Below are 9,036 nucleotides of genomic sequence, written 5' to 3' on the forward strand. Positions count from 1 at the left end.
ATTTTTGACAGTCTGGACATTTTTGTCCAGAAGGATCTTCTTTATTGAAAACATTTGTTTTAATATTGGATTCGAAGGGTAAAAGGGTTTGTAATACATACCAGCTGACAAATGGATTTCGTGTACAAGTAAAGGTAAGACCATTAACTTTTATTATTTCTAGTTAGAAATAAAATCAACTGGATTAAATTTTAACCTCAAATTAAATATAGGTCACATTTGTGTGAAGAATGCTGATATGAGATAAACATAACGCATTGTCTGTTAACAGACAATTTGTTAACGGTTCATTTGTATTTGTAAATCTGACAAGTCCGTGCCTCAGCAGCTGTCAACCTCACCGCACGTCACTGATTTGGTGTGAGCCGGAGCTCGCACTTCCATGTTGAAATATGGTAAATCTCGGTATGTGTGTGTGTGTGTGTGTGTGTGTGTGTGTGTGTCAGGTGGCACCTTGGTCTTGATCAATGGACCCCCGAACAATGGGTGGCCTGAGTTGCAGCCCCCTGTATGTGTGATGCTAATAAGTATGCTAAACTGGCCATGTGGTCATCTCAGGTTGTGAGCCCCCTGGCGCTGCAGGGCACCCTAAGACAAAGCAGAATCTTGGAATATGCTAAGTGGGTCTAGGTGTGAGTGTAAAACCGGCCAACAGGTCTCTGTTAAAATGTAAATAGGCTGTCTGATCACAAAGAGATGCAGACATCCTGCCTCAACAGAAGTTACAGTATTCAAAGTAAGCAGATTCTACTTGATTCTCATCAATACAATTGTAAGATATATAAGTAAGGAAAATAAATGTATTAAGAATAACCAAAGCTTAGTAGTTCTGGACAATCATCAATACAGCTGTAATATCTATAAACAGGGAAAATAAAGTTATGAAAGGTAACTAAAGGGAACTAAAGGTATGAGAAGTAACTAAAGGGAACTAAAGTAACTAGAGTCTATAAGACTGAAATCTTACAGGTGAAATGTATACAATAACAGTGGAGAAACTGGGCAAACCAACTGAAGACTATAAGTTGATTTTCATGTGGGAACATGAATGGACTGGTGTGAACAAATCTATGGAAAAGTGGACATGCTCTAACCCCTCTTCCCTAGAAATGGTGTTGTATGGCAGTGCACCATGGCAGATAAGGATATGATCTTGTACATGGATGTCAACTTGCTGTACCTGTATGTGATATTTGCTGAACATTGTTAGTACCCTGTAGGACATCCTGAAGTCATTTGTAACAACTTTGAAAACTGTCAGAAATACTTTGGGCTCATCAAAGCCACAGTCTGACCCCCCACGCAGTCTTTTTTCCCCAAATGTTCCCTTACAAAACACCCAGCAGGAAACTCATCTTCCTGTTGTGTAAAGCCTGTTGCAAAACCAACAAACAGACATCAGAATGCATGCACACTGAGCAGGAAATTACAAGTATCTGGATAACACCAGAGTTTCAGAAAGCGCTTTGTCCCAACATGGTGGTTTCATTCTGCCTCTCCTCACTGTGGCTCTCTGAACTGCAGTCGGTGAGCCGGTCAGTGGTTTGATCAAAAGATAATTTTGCCGAGAGTGTGTCAGAATGGCCGCACAAAAGATGCATCTGATTACACCCGACCACCTGACTAAACTGAATGAGCATGTTTAAAGTTCAGGGAGTGTACTTCAAAATGCTGAAAACGAGCTGAATTCAGAAACAAGATGTATTTTGGACTAGAAAGGGTTAACATCTGACAAAGAAAGACAAAGAAACCCAAGAAAATAAATTAACACTGCCTAAAAAGCCACCAGCACAAGAGGACAGGAACCATGTGGGTGTCCATACTACAGTGCCTTGCGAAAGTATTCGGCCCCCTTGAACTTTGCGACCTTTTGCCACATTTCAGGCTTCAAACATAAAGATATAAAACTGTAATTTTTTGTGAAGAATCAACAACAAGTGGGACACAATCATGAAGTGGAACGAAATTTATTGGATATTTCAAACTTTTTTAACAAATAAAAAAACTGAAAAATTGGGCGTGCAAAATTATTCAACCCCCTTAAGTTAATACGTTGTAGCGCCACCTTTTGCTGCGATTACAGCTGTAAGTCACTTGGGGTATGTCTCTATCAGTTTTGCACATCGAGAGACTGAAATTTTTGCCCATGCCTCCTTGCAAAACAGCTCGAGCTCAGTGAGGTTGGATGGAGAGCGTTTGTGAACAGCAGTTGTCAGTAAAATGTATTGAGACAAAACGTTATGCATAATTAAGGGCATAGGCACTTTGAATGACAGGTAGGAGAATCATTTATTAGCTGGCTGGCCGCTAGCTGTTTAACAAGCTTCACTCACATTCTGCCTCTTTGCCCATTTTTGAATGGAGAGAAGCTAATATAGGAGAGATATGATCTCTCTTGCTAGTTCCTATCAGTACTCTGGCTGCAGCATTTTGGATTAACTGGAGGCATTTTAGGGAACTATTGGGACATCCTGATAGTAAAGAGTTACATTAGTCCAGCCTGGAAGTAACAAATGCATGGACCAGTTTTTCAGCAAATTGGACCCACAGGATGTTCCTGATTTTGGCGACATTATGCAGGTGAAAGAAGGCAGTTCTAGAGACTTGGTTTATGTGTGATTTAAAGGACATATTCTGATCAAAGATGACTCCAAGGTTCCTCACAGCAGTTCTGGAAGTCAGAGCTATGTCATCTAGAGTAACTATATGGTTAGACAGCAGATTTCTAAGGTTTTTAGGCCCAAGTACAATAATTTCAGTTTTGTCAGAGTTTAGAAGTAAGAAATTACAGGTCATCCAGGCCTTTATGTTTTTAAAACATGCTTGAAGTTTGACTAACTGATCTGATTCATTTGGGTTCATAGATAAATATAACTGAGGATCATCTGCATAGCAATGTATGTTGTGTTCCCTGATAATATTGCTTAAGGGGAGCATGTATAAAGTGAAGAGAATTGGACCTTAACACAGCTTAAACACACCAGTCACATGAATTGCATGACCTATCACAAAGTATGGGGCAGAGCCACACCTCTGGGGGTGTCTTTTTGACCTGACATAGTGCTTAGTTTGCCTGTAGCAGTGGGTGACATCCCCTTGTACCATCGCATGAAGAGCTATATGAAGGGCTGCATGTAAACTGACCCATCATGGGGAAAGACCCCTGTGGTCATTGGAGGTTTTTGGGATATCTTTGCTGGTTAATTGCCTTATTCTGCACCATCTAGGTATTTAATTCATGGCAGAATTGCAGAGTATTGTCTTTTGTTAAAATTTGCCTTTGCATGCTACATGTGCTTTTCAGTAGAAGAAAGGTGTATATGAAAAGAAAATTATTTAATTAGAGCAATTCTGAAAAAATTATTTAATTAGAGAAAGACATTCCCTTTATTACCATACCAGGAGGTAATAAATTTTATTGTGAGGGTGTAGCACAGGTGTTGAAAAAGAACAGAGGTACAGGAGGTGATGAATTTTTTTATGGTCAGGAGGAACACCTGGTAATTAAAGGTCATAAATTATAGGAGAGGTGTGATAAACAATGGAAGGCAGAAGAGGGAGGGGTCTGCAACAGCAGAAGGGGGGCGGGGCATAGGGGCCATAAATCAATTGACAGATGCTGCATTACATTACTTTCTCATGTATACTTTTTAATCTTCAGAAGATACACAAATTGTGCATGTGAATATGGGACTTTTCTCACAGTGCTTGACTACATGTACATACTGTTAAAAGCATGAATGTCACAAGAATTAGCCATTACCAAGGTAGAAAACAGTCATCAGATACTTGGCATCTTCATTTAAGGTGCATGCCATTCAGCTCATTGTAAAATGTTTTCTAAACATTGTGTTTTTGCATGTGAATGACATTGAAAGTGCAAAATCAAATGATATCTGTTTGTCATTTAACATACAGGGCAAAGGATTCAGTCAAGCATTTTCACGTGACACGCAAAGACAATGGCTATGTGTTTGGGTTTAATGAGTTTACAACCCTTCAAGACTTTGTGAGCCACTTTGCTAACCAGCCTCTACTGGGCAGCGACACAGGTATGGAGAACATCAGCTCTTCACCAACCTAGCTTACTGCATATTACCACTTGGCTCTTTTCAGCTGATACTTTTATTAGGACAGTTCCTGTTTCATTCCTGTTTACTTTGGCCTTCCTTCCTGTCTCCTGCCTTTCTCAATCTGGCCACCAAATGCCGTTATACTTTCCCTCCCATTTCAAGTGGCTCCATGGCCATGATAGTGGTGGGATGGGACAAAATTTGTTTAAAGTGGCCATGGCATGGTTTTTCCTTGTTTTCAGACTTGCCTGACATCCACTGGGGCCATTTTAAAAGTGGAATTTTTCAACTGCATGTGGTTTTGTGGATATATTTTACCTCCTGCTGCTGCAATGTGACCAGAGGATGAGGAGATACCAGTTAAAATATGGGGTTCCTCACTTACCCACTTTGTTTAGAGTGTTATACATCTCTTTTCATCGGTACATATACTGTTGTTTACCTATCTATGGAGAAGGAATTCATATTAGTGCTGTTGTGATTCGTTGTGCTGTCTGCTCTGATATTCTGGCTTGAACATGTTGGGTAGGATTTGACGTATTGTCATTATCACAATGTAGCTTGTTTGTCATTGTTTGTTGTTTATGCGTTGTTGTCCTGGATTCCTGACTGGTCCTGTTTCAAAAAGTGTTACCCTATCTTGATGTGTTTCCCCTGTTCAAAACTCGGTTTCATGTAGTGCCCTCTCAGTGGTTGTGGTTAGGACAATGTTAGGGTTCAGGTTAGGGGAAACACATCTCAATGGGGAAACATACAGTATTTCAACACAGCACCAGCAGTAGAAGTTGTGCACATTCACGAACTGTCCCCTCATTTCCGGGAAGAGGCTCTGGTTTTACTGTTGTGAAATAATTACAGACTATCTGGAGTTATGATGGGAGCAAAGCTCATTTAGTGGTAACCAAGATTAAATATTAAATGGCTGGAAAGAAGCATGACCATGGCCACTTTAAGCTATTTATCAGTGTGATCAGCCATGTCCTTGATACCTGTATCTGTACTTGAAGCACCTGTGGCCTCTGTGATTTTTACTTTACTTTACATCCACATTTACCCTTATTCCTTCACCTGCTTTCTCCATTTAACATTGTCTTGATCTGTTGCAACCTTAGCTGCTTTGTTTCTTTTCATTTTTACTCCCAAACTACTGATATTTGGACATACAGTACCTTGTAAAAGTATTCATACCCCTTGAATTTTTCCACATTTTGTCACATTATAACCACAAACTTAAATGTATTTTATTGGGATTTTATGTGATAGTCCAACACAAAGTATCTCATAATTGTAAAGTGGAAGGAAAATGATACGTGGTGTTCAAGATTTTTTACAAATAAAAATCTGAAAAGTGTAGCGTGTATTCAGCCCCTTTACTTTCATATCCCTAAATAAAACCAGTGCAATCAACTGCTTTCAGAAGTCACCTAATTAGTAAATAGTCCACCTGTGTGTAATTCAATCTCAGTATAAATACAGTTGTTCTGTGAAGGCCTCAGAGGTTTGTTAGAGAACATTAGTGAACAAACAGCATCATGAAGACTAAGGAACACACTAGACAGATCAGGGATAAAGTTGTGGAGAAGTTTAATGCAGGATTAGGAAATAAAAACATATCCCAAGCTTTGAACATCTCATGGAGCACTGTTCAATCCATCACCTGAAAATGGAAAGCATGTGGCACAAATGCAAACCTACCAAGACATGGCCGTACACCTAAACTAACGGGCCGGACAAGGAGAGCATTAATCAGAGAAGCAACCAAGAGGCTCATGGTAACTCTGGAGGAGCTGCAGAGATCCATAGCTCAGGTGGGACAATCTGTCCACAGGACAACTATTAGTCGTGTACTCCACAAGTCTGGCTTTTATGGAAGAGTGGCAAGAAGAAAGCCATTGTTGAAAGAAAGCAATAAGAAGTCCTGTTTGCAGTTTGCCACAAGCCATGTAGGGGACACAGCAAACATGTGGAAGAAGGTGCTCTAGTCAGTTGAGACCAAAATTGAACTTTTTGGCCTACATGCAAAACATTATGTGTGACAGAAACCTAACACTGCACATCAACCTGAACACACCATCCCCACTGTGAAACATGGTGGGGATGGTGTGTTCAGGTAATATGGTAAAAAAATCCCAAGTGTCCTAACTTTGTTTGGGCTGTGTTGCAGCATCTTAAAATGTGGTTTATTGGTTTACTACATGAAATAAAGTGAATACCAGGTTTTTGCATAATACATCACATATAGAGGTCTATATTAATGTTGGACTGTTCATTTTACATTTAATGAATATAACATAATATATTTTATGCTCTTGTCACACAGTCCAAGTGATGTCTGTTTTATACACATTGAACAAATGAACCTGAGGCAGGAAGGGAAGTGTGCAGGGAGACAGGAGTGTGACCACCAGCCATCTGTTGCACAATATTCTGAAGTAGTTGCAGCATCAATATGTTATGTGGCCTTATGAGCTACAAAAAATGATTAGATTGTGTTTTTTTTAATTAATGATTTGTTGGTAGATTAACTTGTCACGAAAGTTTGACAAATCAAACTGGGGCTGCTTGACAGTCAAATTATATTACTATGAACATCAGAAGAATGTAAAGAAATGTCCCACACAGGGCCAGATTTTCACACCATAAAAACATGTTGAGAATGTTCTGTGTGTTGAAATAAATATTTTCATAAAGATCAATATATGTACATTTTTGCCTTCACTACTAGTTGTTTCTGTTTCAGTGGAACTGTGGGCTAAGCAAGGGAAGTTCATAGTAGATTTCATTCATGCAGCAGATCTTCAAGAAAAAATAGCTGTGGTTTGAGTAATGGGGGCCTGTGCCCAAGTAGAGCTTTATGTCTAGCAACGCCCCTGCTTGTGGATAAATCAAGCCAGAGTGTGCCACCGGTCAGTTTGCCAGAGGTGTCCAATTACTTTGTGACTGATGAATTGCATTAATTTGATGACCACAAACTGAATGTGTTGTTGTCTTCACAAATTTGGTCAATTTTGCCCGGGAGTCTGGCTCCAGGTCTCTCTGGTTTAACACATGCTGTATGTACTGTAGCTGTGGTAGTAGTAGTTTGCTGTGCGTCTCTCTCTTCATATGTAACTACACTACTTTTTTTTATCAGATGTGTTTTTGAACAGAATGTGTTTTATATGTGATAGAAAAACTTGAGCAGCTATGTGTTTTTTTCTTTTTTGCACTTTTCTGCATAGGCCGTCCCTAGTAGGCTAGTGGTTAAGGCACAGCGCTCTCGCCGCTGCACCCCGGGTTCAAATCAGGGTTGTGTCAGGAAGGGCATCAGTGTAAAACACGTGCCACATGTGAATCGTCAGTGTGACGATTCGCTGTGGCGACCCCTAAACGAGAAAAGCTGAAAGTGACTTTCTTTCTGCGGACATGCAGGACCTACTTTTATGTCTCTGCCCATGTCCACAAACTGTGCTGGCTGTAAATTCATTGCGTCTTCCTGTTCTGTAGTGGAAGTTGCTACACAGTTGGGCTGTTTTACAGCAGACGTAAAGCAGGGTAGTCAGCTGGGTGAGTTGTGTGTTTTTTAATGGCAACCAGCTGAATATGTTTTAGTCTCCACTAACTCGGTGATTTTTCCCCAGGAGATAATGGCATTGCTACAACAGTCATATTATTTTTGTGTGGGTCGCGTCTTACTGCAGTGATAAAGAGGAAGATATTATATAACTCAGAGAAAAGTCTTTGAGTCTAAGATTAAAAAAAAAAACATAATGCAACATGATAGTGAGCAATCAGACTGAGGTGTGACAGGATTACTACTACACACTTTTTTATTTACAGCTGTTGATTTCACAGAATTGTGTGGTGCACAGGACACACATGAAACACTGCAACACACCATTCTTATAAAAGTTCCACTTTGCATTTTCCAGTTGTACAAGACAAAGCCACATTTTGTTGTTGGATGTTGCTGTCTGTGTTTTAATGTGATATAATCATGCCTGTAACCTTAACCCTGCCTCTGAACCAGGAACTCTCATCGTGCTGAAGTGTCCATACCCATGGCGTGTGGAGGAGCCGTCCATCTATGAGTCTGTGCGAGTTCACACAGCCATACAAACAGGCCGCTCAGAGAATGATCTTGTGGCGAATGCACCATCGGTATGACACCACGTACACACACCTGTGAGCAGCTCATATAATAAAAAATCAAGATATTTCTGTGATGTGATGTGACCAATGTAACCAAGAGGAGGGTTAACTTTGTTTGCAAGTCAGTCTTCTAAAATAACAAAAATATAGTTTTAATATACTTTATTACAACAATCTGCAAAGAGAGAGACAATAATGTGGGGAATGTGAGGAGTACAACATACAACAAGGTTCCTCTGGCTATAAATGGAATTTGCAATTAAATGGTAAGCGCCTTAACCATTTGGCTGCTGGGCCACTGCAAGCAGAGGCTCAACTTTCAACCACATTTCAGTCTTCACCACTGTATGGAGTTGTTGGTTCATTTGTCTGCTAACTACAAACCCCATTTTCAGAAAGGTTGGGACATTTTCCAAAATGCAATAAAAGCTAAAATCTGTGATTTGTTAATTTATTTAACTGATGGTTGAAAAACTTAGAAAAAATCCACTGGACTAGATTTTTAGGTCGAAGTCGTTTCACCTCTCATCCAAGAGGCTTCATCAGTTCTGACTGACTGGTGTTGAGCCAGAGATATTTATCCCCCTCAGTGGTGTATCAGTCCCTTGATGCCCAACAATGTCCCTTAATGACTGAGTCGTTATAGCCCAGTATCGGTGAGAGTTGTTACCCGTCTTTGAACCCTCACCTGTGGACCGATCCCTATTGTCCTGGTGGGCATGTTTGGACAGAGATCTCAAAACAGGATTGTAGATGGATGACAAGTTGTGTCTTAGTCCACCACCCCTATTTAGTGAGGGGTGTTCTATTTTTACAAAAATAGCTTCCTTAA

General features: G+C 40.1%; 1 protein-coding gene across 1 annotated transcript in view; it reads left to right on the top strand.

The window, feature by feature from the left end:
- dapp1 (dual adaptor of phosphotyrosine and 3-phosphoinositides) overlaps positions 1–9,036 on the top strand; it is a 31,476-nt gene that overhangs the window by 7,876 nt on the left and 14,564 nt on the right. Inside the window, exons 3-4 of the mRNA XM_020599358.1 lie at positions 3,919–4,052; positions 8,083–8,213. Coding sequence (XP_020455014.1) covers positions 3,919–4,052; positions 8,083–8,213 — 265 coding nt within the window. The remainder of the gene's footprint in view (positions 1–3,918; positions 4,053–8,082; positions 8,214–9,036) is intronic.

Source organism: Monopterus albus, unplaced genomic scaffold (genome assembly GCF_001952655.1).
Source record: "Monopterus albus unplaced genomic scaffold, M_albus_1.0 scaffold40.1, whole genome shotgun sequence".
NCBI classification, from domain to species: Eukaryota; Metazoa; Chordata; class Actinopteri; order Synbranchiformes; family Synbranchidae; genus Monopterus; species Monopterus albus.